Below are 21,614 nucleotides of genomic sequence, written 5' to 3'. Positions count from 1 at the left end.
TCGGTTGGTTTAGGTAGTACGAAGTGGGGGACCGCGGGGTTAAACAGGGAATTGACCCCAAGGTATCCAAATTTCATGGTCCCGAAGCCCCCCCACCCTCCTTTGGGGGGTAAAAGAGGGAGGCACAATGTCTCCCGACTTTAGGGATCGTGACCCCCTCTTTACTCCCCAAGGGCGGCATGGAAAGTTTCGGGACCATGAAATTCGGATACCTTGGGGTCAATTCCCTGTTTAACCCCGCGGTCCCCCACTTCGTACTACCTAAACCAACCGAGAAAAAGACCTGGTATGGGTGGTCCGGGACACCCTGTATAACGAAGTATAAAAAACATATTTATAGGAGGAGAAGGGTGGGGGAAGGAGAAAATATCAATAATTACAGCCTACAGCATGAATATAAGGCCCTAGCAGTGAAACAACCTCTGCCTCGCCCAGGGGGGATGGAGCGCCGCCGATATGCCGCCCGCGCGTAACCGGGAACGCGCAGAAAAATTGCTATAACTCAAGAATGAATCGTTTCCCCAAGGTCAAACAAAGTGCGGTAGATGCAGAATTTCATGGAGAATCACCTCAACTGGTTTTTATTCACATAGCAACAATCGCCTGGAGAGGAGAGACGAAAAACGAAAAAAAGTCGAACCTTCAAAATCGAAAAAATCGATTTATGATTACGATAAATTACGCAACCGTGCAAACAGCATTAATATTCTTGTAGAGAATATTTTTTAACGTTTTTTAGCGCAAACCGCAACACTTACACTCAAACCGTTCGCGAGATATCGATTTTTAAGGTTTTGAAAAAATTGCAACTTTGCCCCCCTGCCCCCTCCCCCCTAATTATCCGAGGGGGCTGAAATTTTGCTCAAGCATCGGGGACACTTGGTACAACATCTGAGCAAAGTTTGGGTCAAATCCAGGGGGGGCCAAAATCGGCGTTTTTGGAACAACCTCTTTTCTCTAGGCAATGCACAAATAAATACAGGTCCTCGCCGCTTCCTTCCTGAAGCTTTCAAGAATATTCTTGGACTTTTGGAAGAGTGTCACACGACGATAAGAGGCATTTATTTATGGAGCTTTCTCGAATGTAATTAAAGAGGTAGTCAGAGGAATATGGCTTGTATGAATTAGAGATGTCAAAGACTGAAGATGGCCATTAGGCCTGAAACTAGTCCCCCAGTGCTGCCGCTGAATCAGAAACTTTAACCACTCTACTTTCCAATTTTTAAAAACTACAGCCATACATAGGGCGCCTGAATGCACATTTAGTGAAGATTAACAACACATCAAAAATTCATGTTGGATGTGATTATAGAATACTGCCAGGTGGTTTTTGGTCGATAAATAAAAAAGGTTATCGAGGCTCTTGGAATAATAATTGCATGTTTGTGGTTTTTTAGGGGAAAAATGGCCAGGTACGCTTCAGAATAACAACTTATCTTCTTCTCTGGGCCCCCTTCAAAAGTTTTCCCCTTGATACGGTGATTAATGATCCAATCCTGCACATTTTTACTTCAATAGGAGACAATTACAACGAATAGGTTACGGACGGTTTTTACGGTCACGTGTGCCCTACCTAATATAATAATACATACATATGTATATGAAAGAAAAAATGTGCGATTTCGAAACATCCCACCTTCAAGGCTCCTTGGCCATACAAAACACTTATTATAATTTACTGAGACATGAAGCTGAGCTTCGAGGAAAATTGACATGAGTCATAACACAAAGTCTTCAGAAGCAGGGGTTTTAACCACTCACTTGCTCCCAATAGTACGTTTTGATTTCACCTTTCAAAGGTGAAATTGAGATTAAAAACTTACGATAAGCATCTATAGAGTGGCCGTTCAAGTTACGAATTGATTTAACTTGATACGTCTTCCCATCAATTTCAACCTCATACGATTCCATGACCTCTTGGATTGCTGCTCCAACATCACCTAGCCTGACGTCAATGCCAGCTTCCTGGAAAACAAAAGAAAAAATAGGTAAAGGTTCATGAGGAGATTGGGATACTTAATTTCACGACAGAGGTTGGGTTGGCGAGCTAAACCAGTTGGACAAGCGTTTATAAGCTCACAGTTTTTAAAAAGATTTTGTAGCGTTTTTGCAATGTTTCCTAACAGTATTTGTAGTCTTTTGATATTGGTTTTTATCATGGTGGTTGCATTGTGTGGTGTATTTTCAATTAGGGTCATGAACCGTTTATTAGAAGTGGATATTAGACTTAGATATGTTTCATCCATGAAAAAACTCTGTTGCATCCATGCCAAAAAGTGTACAATAAAAGCATCAGACATTAAGTTTAAAAGCATTTATTGATAAAGTTTACCCTCGGGCATTGCAGAGAACCATTAGTTTGAAATCTCTAATGCCAGTTATTTACAAAATCAACAAAAAACGAAGCCTACTTAAAAAATCATGTCCATCGGGTTCAATCCATGACAAATGTTTTTATCTCGAACGCTTGTCATGGGTTGGTAGATCAATTGCTAAAAATATTTCGGATTATTATACCTAGCTCTATCTGTACAAATACAGCAGAGACAAGTGGTGCAAATAAAAGGATGACTTTGTGAAGCTACTTAAAGAAATAAAAGGAATGAAGATTTATTTATTTCATTTATTTACATTAGTGTACATAAATGACACGAACATAGTGTCGAAGCATACTTGTCAGTGAAAACCCCCCAAACTTTTCTCGTTAAACATCATTATAAAAATCACTTAGAGAATAAAATGCCTTACAAACGAATAAAGTTTTTAACCTCTTGAAAAAAGCATTAAGTTCCCAGTCTTTCCATAGTTTTCTTAATTTCAGCGGAAGATTATTAGAGAGCCCGATGGCAGAATGTAACACTGACTGTTCAAGGACCTTCAAACGAACAACTTCGAAATTTATGAAGGAGTTTCTAGTGTTTCTTATCATGTCATTAGTGATCAAGCCGTCGTCAATGGCAAACTTTAGACTATCTAGTATAAAGATGGATGGAAGTGTTGTGAGTTGGTGCTGTGTAGATAGGTTTCTACAATGGTACTTAAATGGTTTGTTAAAGATCAGTCTAAGACATTTTCTATGTTCAATGAATAATTGACCTGAGCAGTGGTTTAGACCCCATAGTGCTAGGCCATACCTTGGATGTGAGATTGTGTTTGCATGATAGTACATTATACACGACTGGAGGGATACAACTTTTGCCAGGTTCCTGAATGCCCATTTAACGGTATTAATTTTAAAAATGACTTCTAGTGCATGAGATGACCAATTTAAGCTTTGATAAAGTATTATACCCAATGAGTTAGCGTGGGTAAGAGCCTCTGAGCTACTGCACCAATCATCATTAGATTGGCTTCTTTTTTGATAGGAAATCATATAATAATTAATTCTTAGTGTTTTATCCTGATTTATTAAGAGTCTGTTCACAGAAAACCATGCTGTTACGTCATGCTGGGCCGTAGTACATTCTTTCTTAAGATTTGGCCCCAAAACAATTGTATTGTCAGCGAACAAGTGCGTGAGGAATCCCACTGCACCAGGCATGTCATTAACGAAGATAAGGAATAATAAAGGTCCTAGGATAGATCCTTGGGGAACACCAGCTGACAGTCCACACAAGATTTAAATGGCAAGACCAAAATTAGAGTCACTTTTAACTCTCTACTTTCTAGTACTTAAATACGATGCTATGAGGTCAACGGTGCTGGGGTTGAGATGGGAACTAAGTTTTTTAAGCGGTAATTTATGGTTAATGAGGTAAAATGCTTTGGGAAAATCAAAGTGTAGACTGGCAACAGGGATCCCCTGATCCAATAATTTATAGATGCATTCCGTTAATTTTTGAATGGCTTGAGTAGTCAACCTTTTCTTACGGAATCTGAATTGATTACAATGTAAAAACTGCCCTTCTTCAATGAACTTAACTAGTTGGTTGTACAACACTTTTTCAATAATTTTGGCTAGAGCTGGTAAAACAGATATTGGGCAATAATTTAAAGGAGATTTTTTATCCCCCCCAGCCATAGCTGAGTATATGACCTAGAAATTCGTTGAGGCGCACTCCAAGTAGGGACTCGAGGTTAGTGTCCGTAAGACGGAAAAGATGTCCGTCGAGGGTGCTCAGCAGAGCATAGTCCTGGAGGATGATCAACATATAGAAAATTGCGAACAATACAGGTACCTGGGGGTGAAACTAACTTTGGATGGGAAGTTGGATTAGGCCATTCGGAACTGTAATCTTCAAAGAAGGAAAGCCATCGTAGAACTGTAATCTTCAAAGAAGGAAACCCATCGCCATGCTGAATGAGATTCTTTGGGACCAAAGAATTTCCGAGGACAACAAAAAGAGGATTTGTAACTCGGTTGTCAAACATATAAATGACCTATGGCAGTGATAGGTGGCAGTTGAAGAAGCGGCCCAAAGAAATGCTCGAGACGACAGAGATGGATTTCTCTGGCAAAGATCGGCTGGAATCTCGAGGAGAGAACGTATCAGGAATGAATATGTTCGGGAGATAATGGGCATTAAGGGGACAATTTTGCATTATAGCATGACCAGGCAGTTGGTATGGTATGGGCATGTGCAAAGCATGGCTGATACCAGGTTGCCAAAGATGGTGTTGGAGTGGGTCCCTCCAGGTAGGCATCGGAGAAGGCATTCAGCCAAACAGTGGGTAGAGGGCATTTGTCAAGAGATGGAGAGACGCCAGCTTTCAGGGGATCTCTACCATGACAGATTCCTGAGGCGGGTAGGCGTCGCAGAGCGCTCTAGCGCGCCATAAAAGTGACATACACATACATATGTTACGGTCAATGTTAGGGAATGGGGAAGTGTATGTCATTGGCCGGCCAATGTTGACCGTGGCCGGGCGTTTCGGCCGATGATGTCATTGGCCGGCCAGGCCAATGACGTCAGTGGCCAGCGATTTTGGGAAATGTTTCCTTAACAATAAAACCGTCACATATTGACCGGCCGCTGGTGTCATTGGCCGGCCAATGTACTGTTTGGCCGAGGGGTGACGGCCAATGTTGGATCTGTTATCATTTATCAATTGAACGTAAGAGAGTTGAGTGACCAAGCGGCAACCGCGTCACCGTGTATCCTGCAATGCCGGGTGATGATATGTCTCAAATCTCAATCGTGATAAGAGTGTTACTGTTATCCCCCCTTGCTTGCCGGAGTGAGTGATGTGTTTACAATTTCGGATGCTCAACTCAGTGTGCTTTCTTCTTCTCTGAGGCGATCACGCGACGGACACGGCCTGTAATTTTTTTTTTTTTTTTTTTTTTTGTGATGAGGGGAAAAATTCGCTACAGTGCCCCCATCATGAGGGTCACCAAGACGCCCCTCATGAAAAGGGCCCACCGAATACCGGGACGGCAACGACCATCAGCTGGTGAAGAGCCGCCGAAGCGACCCCTAACCGACCCGACCGCTGTGAGATGGGAAGACCCGGTTATGTGGGGGTGAAGCACGCCGCTGTGTTCCGTACCCACTAAACGACCCCTCCAGGCCACACCCCGTGCAAGTGTGGCCCATCGGACGCTCTATCCTCCCGTCGGAACGGCCTGTAATTAATCCGCGATTTTTTTAAAGTAGTTTTTATGTGTTGTTTTAATATAGTGTTTTACTCGAAAGTTTTAATCCTGTTTTAAATATTTTTTTTAGTGCTCGTGCTCGTGTGTGTTTTTAATCTATGACTGTGTTCTGAGTTTTTAAATCTTTGTTTTACTGCATACTCGTGTGTGTTTTTCCATGTTTTAAGTCATTTCAAGTGAAAACGTGGCATGCGCGCGAGAGTTTTTCATATTTTTTAACTAATTTCTTACAATTTTTTACGTGGACCATGGAGCAATCATTTCAAGAAAAGTTAACCGCATTACTCGCGAACAAACGGAACGCCAACTCAACGTTGCTTCTTGAAATAATTATTACAGCTGTGGGATAAAAAAAAAACAAAAACAAAAACGAAAAAAATGCTCCAATTTTTAAAGTCGAAAGAAATGTAAAATAAATATAAAAAAAAAAAACCTTCTAAAAATAAATCAAACAGCTGTAGTAATTACACATTCACTCATTTGTTTCCTCTCATGTGGTATGTTTTCAGTTTTAATGTGTTTTATAATGTGAACGGACAATGGCCGTCAGTCATTGGCCACTGTCATCATCGGCCGGCCATTGTTCACCTCGCGGTGAAAATGTTAACAGTGACCGGGCTTTTAGGCCGATGACATGATTGGCCGGCCAATCATGTCATTGGCCCTCGATTTCGGCCGATGCTATCATTGGCCGGTCAGTGACAGCATCGGCCGGCCCCCTAACATTGAGCGTAACACATACATAAAAAACCAAAAAAAAATAAAATAAACATACAAGAAAATAAAACCAAAACAAACGAAATTCTCAGGCAAGAAGAGCAAGATAGATTGTGATGGTCATGGATTCCATGGATTGGTCATGGATGGACGGTTTATGGATAAAACTCAAACGTTAGAAATTACCTTTATACCAGTGTTTGTAGCTTCCCGTACGGCTTCGACAAGTTTATCATACTTCGGATTAAAAGTCAAAGTCCATGCACAATCAATGATTCGACCTGTTTAAAACATACTCAATGAAGGTTTCTTACAGAGGATGAGTACAATGAGAACATTAAATGGAAAATCCGCTCAATCTAGCCAAATTTTCAATCCATCCAAAGACAAAAGACCCTGCAAAGACACTCAAGGAAACAAATCAATTTCAGGATTCTTGGACTTTTCATCTCCTATTTCATGGCCCAGCAAATTGCTAGTCCATTTATTGATTCGTCGATTAAAACAAGTCAATGTAATTACAATGAAATTAAACATTTTTAGGTCATGTAAAGTATGCTTTAGACTTTTGTCCATTTGGATGAGATAATATTTGCCTCAGATTAGCGTTACTCACAGTCATTTTTAAACTCAGAAAGTAAAGGCCAAAATGTTGCCAGTGACACAAACAATTTCAGCCTGATGTACAAAATTAATGCTGTAAAGATCATTTGATGATAGTTAAAAGTTTCACAGGAGACTTGGCATAATTGAACAATCATTTAGAAACAGGTCATACATGCATTGATTGCTGCTAAGATTTTAAAGCATTTCATTAGTTCCTGTGTCAACATGTGGGTTGATTATTAAAAATGGGAAAATGTAGCACTGCTCCTAATGGTTAAAGCAGGTGGTTCTTATAGACTAACAAGGGGAGGCTACCGATTGTCCCCCTCAGATCGGGTTCAAATTTGGCAGAGAGGTAGAATAGGTTAACAAGGGGAGGCTACCGATTGTCCCCCTCAGATCGGGTTCAAATTTGGCAGAGAGGTAGAATAGGTTAATATAAGAACCCGTATTTTTTTTTAGGTGCCAATGCCCAGCCGTTTTTGAGTTATGAATTGTTGCCGTTTTTTCGTGTCAGCGACGCGCTCAAGTTGAGCCTACTGTGCACGCACCTTTTAATGCGATCCGAATGTCGTAGAGATCATGTGAGACAGTTGTCCAAGCGGTAGCGCGCTCGTCTATGATGCTGCAGGCTCGGAGTTTGATACTTATTCCGTGAATTTAATTTTTAAAATTGATTATTTTGTTTTTTAATCGCTTCATCACAAGAAACTGTAAGTCACCTTGTAGACGTTGTGATGCTAATTATGTTTTTTTCCTTTTTTGTCAAACACTCATTAAAAAAAAAAACATAAAAAATAAAATATACATAAAAAATAATTAGAATCATAACGTCTATAAGGTGACTTACTATTTCTTGTGATGAAGCGATTAAAAAACAAAATAATCAATTTTAAAAATTAAATTCACGGAATAAGTATCGAACTCCGAGCCTGCAGCATCATAGACGAGCGCGCTACCGCTTGGACAACTGTCTCACATGATCTCTACGACATTCGAATCGCATTAAAAGGTGCGTGCACAGTAGGCTCAACTTGAGCGCGTCGCTGACACGAAAAAACGGCAACTTCAAAAATTCATAACTCAAAAACGGCTGGGCATACGCACCTAAAAAAAATACGGGTTCTTATATTAGCCTGTTCTACCTCTCTGACAAATTTGAACCCGATCTGAGGGGGACAATCGGTAGCCTCCCCTTGTAAGGGGCAAAATGATGGACTAAGAATAGGTTCTCTCATGGGTTGCAGTTAGTCTATTATTTAGCTCCTTGTCCACAGCAACCACCCGATTCCACTAAGTAATAGAATCACTTCATGAACTCCTTGTCTTCTTCCTCTATCAACTTCTATTATCAACCTGCAGAAGCTGTAAATTTTATAAGTTGGTCTTCAAAAACATTTTAATTTTATGAGCTTATTTTCCTGGATATCCTGAGCAGGATTGAGAGAATTTTTTAACGGAGTAGAAGAATGGTGAGGTTGCGAAATCTCATAATAAATAATTATATGTAGAAAGCATACCACTGATATGGGTTCCAAAGTCAATTTTGGTGACATCATCTGCTAAAAGAACGGTTGGATCACCAGCATTTGGGGTATAGTGAGCAGCACAGTTATTCCGAGAGCACCCTGTCGGAAATGCCATTCCAGAGTTGAGTTCATCGCCACCTATCAGTGATCGAGAGCATTTCTCTAACTCTTCACAGATTTCAATCATGGTCATTCCTGGTTTGACCCAGTTTTGAATATGGCGACGGACCTGAGAAATTCATGGATAGCTTTAAGTTTTGGTACATTCTACCTTGCAAATCCATAAAAGTATTTTAAAACCCATTCTTTCCAAGAATTCAAAGGCGATGAAAGTGTTACAAAATAGTGGGCTCACGTCAACCCAAGTATTATTGAAAAAAAAAAGAACATGAGTAGGTTCAGTGGCCACTGGATCGATATTATTTACAAACGGATCACATAAGACATTTATTCATTTGATTGCTTGGTTTCATGGACATTATTGTCTTCATTATCACATTTTGAGTTGCTCCAACTTCTATTTTTGAGGCAGTTTGAATGATAGAAATCAGAATTTTATACAAAAGATCATTGTAAGACTGGATCAAGATAGTTGGAGCTACAGCAATGAGAGCAGAAGGGACAGCAGGTCCAGAAACAGTCAAATGTTTACTTTTTCCAAGTGGCATTGATGCTGCAACACTTCAGGATCTTGGAAAAGTTGAGTCAACATTAAAATCCAATACACAACTGCTCTCTCTATGTCATAGTATAAGAAATATTACGTCATTTGTAATGTACCCTTCTTGTATTTTCTAAGCCTAGTATTCTAATGCTTTCATGGCCTTTTCTTAAAATTATCCGACTTCCATCTCTGTTCTATCATCATTCTCTTCATCAAAGTTTAAAAATTGTGTAGGTGATTTTTAGGTAGAATTTTGAATGAATTCCAAAATTTGGAGTTCAGTTCTCTTTATAATTGACTTGATATCTTTTTCTATAAAGTCTTTAATAATACATCAGGTTAAGCGATGCTAAAATATAAAACCCCTGTGCATATTTTTGGAATGTTAAGTAATCCTGCAAAACCTTAGGGGGTTAACTACAAATTAATGTTGTTAACCCTCCTCTTTAAATATATTTTGAAAAGAAAAATGTTTTACCGGCCTCCTGAGAGTCTCTCCATCAAAGTTTTACCGAATTTTTTGGCTCTAACACTTTGCCACACCATTGTTTTGTATTACCTATGCAATTAATACACACCCAGTGTGACACTATACATTACAATGTACAGTTAGAGTAACTACAGTGGCATAATACAGTCGTAAAACAGTATAATACCTGTCGATGAGCTTCAGCAGCATGTCTTGCTTGATTATACATGTCATTATGCAATTTATCTAGTGCACGTTTTTCTTCACTGGAAAATCTATCTTTCGCGGTTTGATCATTTTGACACTGTGGGTATTCCATCTCCTGGCCGACTGGAAAGTTTCCTGAGATATGATAAAAATGAATATGATTACTTTAGCCTTGTAGATTTGATTTTACTTGACAATTTAACCACATTTCAGTTTTTCTAAGAAATATAGGAATTTCCATCTTGATCTAAACATATTCCAGAATGTTCACGCATGGGTGCAGGAAATGCCCTAGGATCGCAGAAAAAGTGAGGCAAGAATACGGTTATAACTATCATGAGGCAATTTTTAAAAATGATGACTTTCTCCATATGTTCATCATTATTTTTTTGGATTAGAAATTTACAGCTTAAGGCTGGTATTTCAGTTCTCTCCCGGGTTACTTAGGAGAAAGGAGGGCTCTGTTTTAATTTGCTTGTGTAACAGGTCTTTTTTTTCTTTTTCTTCTTTTGTGAGTTTTTACTCACTGGCCGTCACAGCGGAACCTGTGGATGATTCAACAACTTCCCACGAGAGAAGCTTTTTGGAGTTGTTGGTAAGTCTTATTGTTCATGTTTAGGAATCTAAGGCTGTGGAAAAGCTTCTTGGGGATCTCTCCGGTTGCACCAAGTACCACACGTACCAATGTGATTTTATCAAGTTTCCGAAGTGCCTTGATCTCCTCTGCAAGAGACATGTAGATGATAATGAAGACAGATAGAGGTTGTCCCATTTTCCATAGGAAATGGCCGCAAGAGCTTTTCCATCCATACTTTCAGGAATCATAACGTATCATTGGAGAAGCCTAAATCCGGTGTCATTTCTCGTCTAGCCCCCCAGGGGGAGGGGGGGCAGGGGGTCAAAGGTCAAACGCTCCGACCGCCATAACTTTTGAACGAATCGTCGGATCAACTTGATCTTGGGCTCAAATGAAAGCTCTTAACGAGACCTTTCATTTGATGTATAGTAGTGTCTATTTTTGGTAACTTTCTAACGTAAAAAAAATCATTTTTTGATTTTTCAAGCCCAAAAAATTCAGTTTTTCGGGGTTTTCTCCAATTCGGAACGCATGAATCATTACAAAAACCAATTTAAATGAAAGTCCTTGATTCAAGTTTTAATATGAGCTATCGTTGAACTTGGGGAAATGAATGGTTCAAAAGTTATGACCGTTCAAAGTTGGCGTGGCGCCCTATTTTCGAAGCGCGCGGAGTGTGTACTCGCGTGCCACCCCTCCCTACCTCTCCCCCTGGGGCCCGCTTCAGTTGATAACGGATACAGAAAGGTTCAAAGCTCCTTCCATCTAAAGAATGACCAGTCAATAGTGTTAAGTTACTTTTATTTCTAACGAAAAAAGGGAAATAAAAATAAATTAAATGCTAATAAACGATAAGACGCTGGCAAACATTATTTTTTCACCCCCCCCCCCCCTCCATGATTTAATATTTGATGTAGCCAAATCAAGCCTCTCATCATTACGGTATCTGATTATTCCCGTACAGGTAAATCTTGATGAGAGGGAAATAGATCAGAGAGAGGTGAGGGAGAGATATTCAGTAGTAAATGCGCGTTCAAGTGCTGGTCGGCTAGTTGCGTACCACACCGTATGAGTATTATCTACATCTTTTGAGTGTATTTTGTGGTAAAAGAGGCTGGATTTGGCTATTAAATATTAAATCATGGAGGGGGGGGGGGGGCGAAAAAATAATGTATGCCAGCGTTTTATCTTTTATTAGCATTTAATTCATTTTTATTTCCCTTTTTCCGTTAGAAATAAAAGTAACTTAACACTAATGATTGGTCATTCTTTAGGTGGAATCCGTTATCAACTGAAGCGGGCCCCAGGGGGAGAGGTAGGGAGGGGTGGCACGCGAGTACACACTCCGCGCGCTTCGAAAATATACGCCAACTTTGAACGGTCATAACTTTTGAACCATTCATTTCCCCAAGTTCAACGATAGCTCATATTAAAACTTGAATCAAGGAATTTTATTTAAATTGGTTCTTGTAATGATTCATGCGTTCCGATTTGGAGAAAACCCCGAAAAACTGAATTTTTTGGGCTTGAAAAATCAAAAAATAATTTTTTTTACGTTAGAAAGTTACCAAAAATAGACACTACTATACATCAAATGAAAGGTCTCATTAAGAGCTTTCATTTGAGCCCAAGATCAAGTTGATCCGACGATTCGTTCAAAAGTCATGGCGGTCGGAGCGTTTGACCTTTGACCCCCTGCCCCCCCTCCCCCTGGGGGGCTAGACGAGAAATGACACCGGATTTAAGCTTCTCCGATGATACGTTATGATTCCTGAAAGTATGGATGGAAAAGCTCTTGCGGCCATTTCCTGTGGAAAATGGGACAACCTCTTGGCAGTTTTCTCGTTTACTAGACTGCTACACTTATCGACGAACTAGAGTCCCTTTATACCCAGAGTTACGACAACTCGATTATCAGCTGACTGACAGCCGGCCTTGGCTGGCCATGGAGGCCGAAACGAGTGCACCCAAACGAACGATATTGAGGGATAAGGATCATGAATCCTGCGATGTCTGTCACACAAAAACAACAACATCAACAAACTGATCAATTAAAAATAAAATGAGATTGGTTTGTGAATAATTTCTTAATCTATTTTCATTTTGGACCGATGGAAATAACAATTTACTCTTGATAAACCACAATTAGGTAATATTTTCATTATTCTTGTTCACATACGAGGTACCGCCATCTTGGTGCACTCGTTTCGGCCTCCATGAGCGAGAACCAATCAGAATTGGATTTTTTTTTAGGCCACTTTCAGCCCAACCCTGGCCCAACCAAAAGTGAGTTGTCGTAACTCTGGGTATAAAGGGACTCTACGACGAACGAGAAAGCGCTCATGTACATATGCGGAAACAACGAACACAAATAAACTTTTTCCTGATAATGAACAGGGAAAAAAAAATTAAAAAGTAAGTATGCAATTACTTTGCATACATGTACTGTACAGTACTGCTGCTGCTACTACTACTACTATTGCTGCTACTGCTGCTACTACTACTACTATTGCTGCTACTGCTGCTGCTACTACTACTGCTACTACTACTACTACTACTACTACTACTACTACTACTACTACTACTACTACTACTACTACTACTACTACTACTACTACTACTACTACTACTACTACTACTACTACTACTGCTACTACTACTACTACTACTACTGCTACTACTACTTCTGCTACTATTACTACTGCTGCTACTACTACTACTACTACTACTACTACTACTACTACTACTACTACTACTACTACTACTACTACTACTACTACTACTACTACTGCTACTACTGCTACTACTACTGCTACTAATACCGCTACTGCTACTACTACTACTGCTACTACGACTACTACTGCTACTACTACTACTACTACTACTGCTGCTACTACTAATAATGCTACTACTGCTACTACTACTACTACTTCTACTACTACTACTACTTCTACTACTACTGCTACTACTACTACTACTACTTCTACTACTACTTCTACTACTGCTACTGCTACTACTGCTACTACTACTACTACTACTTCTACTACTTCTACTACTACTTCTACTACTACTACTACTACTACTACTACTACTACTACTACTACTACTACTACTACTAATACTACTACTGCTACTACTACTACTACTACTACTACTACTGCTGCTGCTACTACTGCTACTGATACGCCCGTCATTTTTTGAGCAGTTGATCGAACAGATTTGAAATGAAAGCCTATAAAGACCTAAAGCTCAGAGAGAAATTTCAAGAGGAGCATAGGAACGGTTTTCGAGTTTTCTGAGAGGGGGAGGGGCGGCAATAGGACTAAAATCCCATCTAATATTTTCCGTTTTCTTGTTAAATTGATGTTTGCATGGACTTCGAACGAATCAATGCATCGACTCCTCGGCGTAAACTGGCCGACAAGCACTTGAAACTCAAGTTTACTACTGATTATCTCTCCCTCACCTCTCTCCAGCCAGGTGCGTACAAGAGCCAGCCTTATGAATAATATCCACTGATTTTGAGTGTATTATACGGTAAAAGAGGCTTGATTTGGCTATTAAATCGTAAATCATGGAGGGGGGGGCGCAAATATAATGAATGCCAGCATCTTATCCTTTATTTGCATTTAATGTTTTTTTTGTTATATATATCCCTTGTTTTGTTACAAATAAAAGTAATTTTGCGTAAATTATTGATCATGCTTTAGGTGGAAGGAGTTTTGGACCTTTCTGTAATCGTCATCAGCTGAAGCGGGCACGAGGGAAAAAGAAAGAAGGAGTGCCACGCGAGAGTACACTCTGTTTGCTTCGAAAATAGGGCGCCACGCCAACTTTAAACGGTCATAACTTTTGAAGCATTTGTTTTCCCAAGCTAAATTATGGCTTGTTTTAAGCTTGAATGAAGGACTTTCATTCAAAATGTTTCCAGTAATGATTCCTGTGTTCCCCATCATGGAAAAACCAGACAAACTGAATTTTTTGGGCTTGGAAAATCAAACAATGATTTTTTTCACATTGAAAAATTACCAAAAAAGACAATATTATACATAAAATAAAAGCTCTCGTCAAAAGCTTTTATTTGAGCTCAAGATCAAATTGATCTGTTGTTTCGTTCAAAAGTTATGGCGGTTGGTGCTTTTGATCTTCGAGCCCCTGCCCCCTGGAGAGCTAGAGGAGAAAGGTCACCGGATTAAGGCCTCTCTGATGATCTGTTATGATTCCTGAAAGTATGGATGTAAAATCTCTTGCGGACATTTCCTATGGAAAATGGGACAGCCTCTTTGAGCAATTTTCAGCTCTGAGTGGTAGTTTTAGGCCTCCAAAATTTACCATAAAATCGGTGGTATTAGCGTTCAAGTGCTTGAAGCAACCTTATCTAAGAAACCTAGGCATCATGACTATCAAGAAAATTTCTTTTCAATGATAGAACCGAACTTTATACCGATAATTTGCCTATTTTAGCCCCGAAATACCTTTAGATCAACTTTGTTTTCCAGAAGTTGAACGGAATTGTTCTCTTTTTGGCTTAAATGACTAGGTAGACATTCAACTTCTAGCATTTGAAGAGTTTTTGCTTTTGAATCGTCAAAAAATTTAAACTCGTTCAAGCAGACCGTGCCAGGAAAATGTTACAAACATGGCTTAATTGAGCCTCATCCTGATGCTCAATTTTTGGCTGTTCTGGAGAAAAATATAGTTGTTGGTTGGTTTAGAACACCCAGAATATGTCATTTGTAGGTATATAAGGACATGTATGTAGCAATAGCGGTCGCTGACATCCGCCATTTTTCAGGCAAACGCTTTTTTCGAATTCAGGAGCCATTTAGAATGCCTGTGCAAAGTTTCAGGCTTCCAGCGTAATTTTTCGACGAGATCTGAACTGAAAACCATGTTATTTGTAAAAACAGCGGATATGAGAATCCACTGTTCTCAGGATTTAACACTTTGAGAAGGAAAGAGGCGTTAAAAAGTTGCCACGAGCGCACCGATAATCGACCGATGACCATTGACTATTCGGATGATATCTCGTAGATTGGCGCGGGAATTTCGAAAAAACAGTAGGATTGTAATTTTTAAAGTCGGAAATTAAAAAATTTAAGGTAAGTAAAACATTAATTCTTTTTTTTTTTTAAAACACGAGTTGAACAGAAACATAGAGAAAAAAAAGGAGGTGTTTGCATTTCGGGCATCTTGGAATTTTTTGATGACTTGATGACGTAGGTGGGTACAGTGACGTTTAGCGTGAAGGGGACGTCGCTGTACCCACCTACGTCATCAAGTCATCAAAAAATTCCAAGATACCCGAAATGCAAACACCTCCTTTTTTTCTCTATGGAACAGAGAGTCACTAATTTATTAAAGAGCTGATGACCTAACCTAACTGAACCTAACCTAACCGAACCTAACCTAACCTAGAATAACTTAACCTACCCTAACCTAGGGTGCCACACACGGGAGACATGAGGCGACCAAAAGTGAGGCTCTGATGCACGCGCAGTTCGCATGTTTGGATCGTAATTACGCGGAGGATTCGAACCGTGTGGGGAAGTTGTGCTATCCTTATTATGATGAAATCAGATTCCGCAAGTTCCATAATACTCTCCTCGCATACAATTTTTTAAAGTAAGATGTACGTAAGCAAAGTGTTAAAAAATCAGTGTATTATTTTTCAGAGTTTTTTTCACAATTATTTAATTTAAATGTAATGAATGATGAAAGAATCTCAATTTTACCTAACACCCTGATAAGGTTCTTCACTTACCTTCATCACCACAAAGTAGATGCAAGTTCCATGGTGAACTTAGTTGGCAAATGAAAATGCAGACGATGAAGCTCATTTTTTTGTTCCCTGACTCCAAATAGTAGAAGTTCTAAGGCATATAATTAAAACTGTATTTATCATTCCTCAATTAATGTATGGTAAAGGTACCTTCATTACCACTAAGTAGATGAAAGTTTCACTGTGAACTTATAGTTGTCCCCTAAAAATTTAAACGACGAAACTTCTTTCTTTATATCACAACTCCAAATAGTAGAAATTCTAAGGCATGGTTAAAACTGTATTTATCATTCCTCAATTAATGCAAGGTTGGCTGTTTGCATGGAAATGATAGTACTATAGTTGGCTTTTCTATTTTTCTGAACATCAGATTAAGTTGATGTAGCAAGTTGTTGTCAGCAAGAGCTATTGAAGTACAGATTTAGTTTATAATGGTCTATTTTTTATTGTCTCAGAGGAGCATTATTAATACAGGGTGTTTCAGACCACCCGTACCAGGCCTTTTTCTCGGTTGGTTTAGGTCGTACGAAGTCGGAGACCGCGGGGTTGAATAGGGAATTGACCCCAAGGAATCCGAATTTCGTGGTCCCGAAACCCCCCCACCCACCCTTGGGGGATGAAGGGGGGGGTCACGATGCTAAAAGTCAAGGTTCCCGACCGAATTGCGGACAGATCGCATCAGAATTGAAAAGCACGGAAAATTTCACGTGGAATTGACCCCTAAAAATCTAAAATCGGACCATCCAAGGCCCAAAAATGACCCCTTAAAGAGGGGAACAGTACCCCCTCCATAATTTCTCTTTGGTCTCAAAATTGACGTAAATTCTCCAGAAAAAGACAGTTTCCCAGGTAATCGCCCTCGAGAAATCCAAATTTCCTGGTCCCGAAGCTCCTCTAGCCCCCCTTGGGAGGTAAACGGGGGGGGGGGCCCAATTTTAAAAATCGGGGCTCCTTTCCGAATCGCAAATTGATTGCATCCAAATTGAGGAGCAGAACACATTTACATCGTAAGTGACTCCTAAAGCCCCAATTGACCCCCCTGAACGGCAGAAAGTAATTCCCTGAGGAGGGAGGCTTCGCCCCCGCCAAAAATTTCTCAAGATTGCTCTTTGGTCGCAAAATTGACGCCAATTCTCCAGAAAAAGACGGTTTCCCATGAAATCGACCCCGAGGACTCTAAATTTCATGTTCCCTGAGCTCCTCGGGGTCGATTACATGGGAAACCGTCTTTTTCTGGAGAATCGGCGTCAATTTTGCGACCAAAGAGGAATCTTGAGAAATTTTTGGCGGGGGCGAAGCCCCCCTCCTCAGGGAGTTACTTTCTGCCGTTCAGGGGGTCAATTGGGGCCTTAGGAGTCACTTACGATGTAAATGTGTTCTGCTCCTCAATTTGGATGCAATCAATTTGCGATTCGGAAAGGAGCCCCGATTTTTAAAATTGGCCCCCCCCCGTTTACCTCCCAAGGGGGGCTAGAGGAGCTTCGGGACTAGGAAATTTGGATTTCTCGAGGTCGATTACCTGGGAAACTGTCTTTTTCTGGAGAATTTACGTCAATTTTGAGACCAAAGAGAAATTATGGAGGGGGGTACCGGTACTGTCTCCCTCTTTAAGGGGTCATTTTTGGGCCTTGGATGGTCCGATTTTAGATTTTTAGGGATCAATTCCACGTGAAATTTTCCGTGCTTTTCAATTCTGATGCGATCTGTCCGCAATTCGGTCGGGAACCTTGACTTTTAGCATCGTGACCCCCCCCTTCACCCCCCAAGGGTGGGTGGGGGGGGGGGGGTTTCGGGACCACGAAATTCGGATTCCTTGGGGTCAATTCCCTATTCAACCCCGCGGTCTCCGACTTCGTGCGACCTAAACCAACCGAGAAAAAGGCCTGGTACGGGTGGTCTGAAACACCCTGTATTTAATACAAAATTATCTGGGTTCTCCGGAATACTATGCCACCTCTTATCAAGAATGTTCTTGTTAATGTTGTTGCTATTATAGTGACGGAAGAGTTAATTTGGGTAAAAGTCGGACAAATATCTGGATGCCAAGTTTATAAAAAATCTAACCAACAGAGGTGCAAATTGTTCTATGCCTCTGAAATTTTCTGCATCACGCTAGGTTTTTGCAAGAGGGTCTACACAACACGCTGATCGAAATTGTATTGAATTAATTGTTAATTTTAGAATGTGTGCCATAGTCACAGTATTCCACAAGAATTGAAAATCTGAAAATTCTAAAAAAAAGAACAAGTATCCCTCAGCTTCTGCGCCGTTTTGCACCCTTGCTCACAATCTTCAGAGAATAGCTTAAACACTTTACCCTCCAAATATGACTTACACTGCTATTGGACTAACTAATTTAAGTACGATATGGTGGATTAGAGCGGTACTTACCAGACTTTATTGAGTGAAAATGTTACTTAAGGGAAATTCATTGACTGCTGCCATGGATTCACAAACTCTGACCTGGCATAAATTTCCTCCAGATGCTTGAGATACAGTCAGATGTTTAGAATTCTGGACATTGTTATTGTTCAAATACTAAAAAAAATTGACTTGCTAATACAACCGTTTCACATTACATAACTTCTCAATAAAACATATCAACAGTTGTGATAAGGTTCTCGACAGCACTCCGATAGCAGCGATAGCTAAGGGAGCCCTACCCGGCAGCAAAATATGGAGATTAAGAGATTGAAATTTTACTTCACACGGTGCTAATGTAGTCAAGACAATATTACACTACATTCACAGCCACGAACATTTAGATAACTAAAATTATCCAGTTGGAGTAGGTATCCAGGAAGTTGCACCAACCAAGGAAACTCGGCGATTCAATTTCTCACTGCAAGAGGTGGAACCATCGAAAGTACCACAAATGTTTCGTAGAATGGGTGAATTACTGATTTACAAAGTAATAAGTCCCTTCAAGACATTTTTGAAGAGTTTCAAAGGAAAGAATTGGAAAATTTACTACTTTAAAATTGAATGTAAACAATCCGCCGTAGTGTCGCAGCTGACTTGGCTCTGCACTCAGAAGCTCCAAAAATGCGAACTGCGCGCACACCAGAGCCTCGCTTTTGGTCGCCTCATGTCTCCCGTGTGTGGCACCCCCCTAAAACCTAACCTAACCGCTAAGTCAGTACAAGTCGCTGATTTAGCTGACTATTTTCAATATTCAACATTAAATTAATTGTTTGAAAAATGAGTTTTGTGACTTATTTGGACGAAGAAATCGGGAATTTTACAAATTAAAAAAAAAAAAAAAAAAATTCCGTGGCGAGACTTGAACTCGGTACCACCCTGTCAGCAGGTGAATACACTATCAGTTGAGCCACTGAAACACTTGGATCAATGACGGAAATAAGTAGTATATCAGTTTAGCGTTATTGTTGTTGAAAAGAAGATGCATCGTAGATCGGTGACCGACAAGGATGGTTGCTGGGGATTCCGCAACTTTTCATGCCTCTTTCCTTCTCAAGAGTAAATATCTGTTCGATTTGTTCTCCCCGGCCGGCGCGGCAGGACACCGCGGAGATTCTAATGCACTTGTGATAACTGCCCGCGCACCGGCCACGGGCTGCAGCTGACACTTAAATGATACGTATCGAGACCGTTTCGCCAAAATTGATGAGTTTTTAACTGATTTTATAATTTAATCCGTATTTTGTTACAGACGGTTTAATATTTTGTTCAATTCGATTAAATGACTCAGCATTGACATACTTTTGGTTCATTTCAGTCGTTTCACCAGCCTTGCCCATACTGAAGACATTTTTTCACGCATAAAAAAGTGTTTTCAGTATGTATAGCTGATGTCACATTTTTTTCAAATTGCTGTTACTCCTTTAATTTTTCACTTACATCGTAAAATGTGTATTTTTTACAGGAAGAGTTGCTCTTCATAAAAATCTTCATAAGAATCCTCTCGTTTCTACGGGCGACAAAGTGCAAAGCTTTGAAAACTTCAAACGCGATTTTCTCAGAATGTGAAAACTCAACCTCCGCTATTGTTACGTATAAGTCCTCATACGTTCATATTCAATCACAGATACTTTCATTGGTGATGACACACAGCATTGCCGAGCCTTCAACTTTGACTAATGCGTTGAGCATAGTGAATTCTCTTTGATTAGTTTTTAAAAGCAAATAATTAATGTTAGAAGTATTCTTTTTTTTAAAGAAAGAAAAAAAAAAAAAAAAAAAAAATGGATGTTACAAGAAAAAAAAAATAAAATTCACAATAGTGATAAGACCCTTTGTAGTCACAATTAATTGTCCATAGCAACAATATATAGCAATATATAACAGTATATAGCGAGGCCGCCTCCTTGGATTTTGAAATGTTGAAAATCTAACCAAAAATTGACCCGTTTACAAATACCCCCTAATACCGAATTTCACGAAAATCGATCGAAGTGAAGCCAAAACATCATATCAGGCCACGGCTGTCATCGTGGATTTTAAAATTTTCGAAATCGGACCAACAGTTCGAGTTTCCCGTCGGAAAAAAACCGGTTCATGCCGAGTTTCACGAAAATCGATTAAAGAGCAGCCGAGATAGCATTTCAGACCAGGGCCGCCATCTTTGATTTTTGAATTTTGAAAATCTGACCAAAAATTTGAGTTACCCGTCGAAAAGTACCTCCGAATATCGAGTTTTACGAAAATCTATCGAACGGGAGTCGCCTTAGCATTTTTCTCGTCGAGTTTCTCGTCGAAAAGTACCGCTTAAACCCGAGTTTCTCAAAAATCCGTCGAAAAATACCCCCTATAACCTGAAATTTCGTCTAAAATGCTGTGACGTCACGCGACAGGATTGAACCTGTTCGGCACGGTGCGCGTGAACAACCTCGTTTGCTATTCCGCAATGCATTACTACATGAAGAAGCAACTTTTTGCTCTTGCGGACGTCCTAAGCCACATTTTCTTTCGAGGTACTTTTCGACGGGTAACTCAAATTTTTGGTCAGATTTTCAAAATTCAAAAATCAAAGATGGCGGCCCTGGTCTGAAATGCTATCTCGGCTGCTCTTTAATCGATTTTCGTGAAACTCGGCATGAACCGGTTTTTTTCCGACGGGAAACTCGAACTGTTGGTCCGATTTCGAAAATTTTAAAATCCACGATGACAGCCGTGGCCTGATATGATGTTTTGGCTTCACTTCGATCGATTTTCGTGAAATTCGGTATGAGGGGGTATTTGTAAACGGGTCAATTTTTGGTCAGATTTTCAACATTTCAAAATCCAAGGAGGCGGCCTCGCTATACAGGGTGATCCAAAAGTCCCTTCCACCCCCTCTAACTTTTTACCTAATTGAGGTAAAGATTTGAAACTTGGGGGATATTCCTAGGTCAAAGGGAGCTACTTTTTGGCCCCCCTAAAATTTTCAGGGGGGCCCCCCTTGGGGAGGCAACGGCCCCCAACTTTTAATTTTCAAATGGGAAGACCCCTTTTGTGATAGCTCGTT

At 40.1% G+C, this 21,614-nt stretch overlaps 1 protein-coding gene across 1 annotated transcript in view; it reads right to left on the bottom strand.

Moving 5' to 3' along the window:
* The window catches only part of und (methionyl aminopeptidase und), a 52,198-nt gene that overhangs the window by 19,320 nt on the left and 11,264 nt on the right, over positions 1–21,614 (bottom strand). The window contains exons 3-6 of the mRNA XM_019057705.2: positions 9,769–9,923; positions 8,440–8,677; positions 6,500–6,594; positions 1,824–1,965 (exon numbers count right to left, since the gene is read on the bottom strand). Of these exons, the coding sequence (XP_018913250.1) occupies positions 1,824–1,965; positions 6,500–6,594; positions 8,440–8,677; positions 9,769–9,923 (630 nt within the window). The remainder of the gene's footprint in view (positions 1–1,823; positions 1,966–6,499; positions 6,595–8,439; positions 8,678–9,768; positions 9,924–21,614) is intronic.

This window comes from Bemisia tabaci, chromosome 1, assembly GCF_918797505.1.
Source record: "Bemisia tabaci chromosome 1, PGI_BMITA_v3".
Taxonomy (NCBI): domain Eukaryota; kingdom Metazoa; phylum Arthropoda; class Insecta; order Hemiptera; family Aleyrodidae; genus Bemisia; species Bemisia tabaci.
The sequence above is the reverse complement of the archived record's forward strand: the minus strand, read 5'-3'. Positions and strand labels throughout refer to the sequence as shown.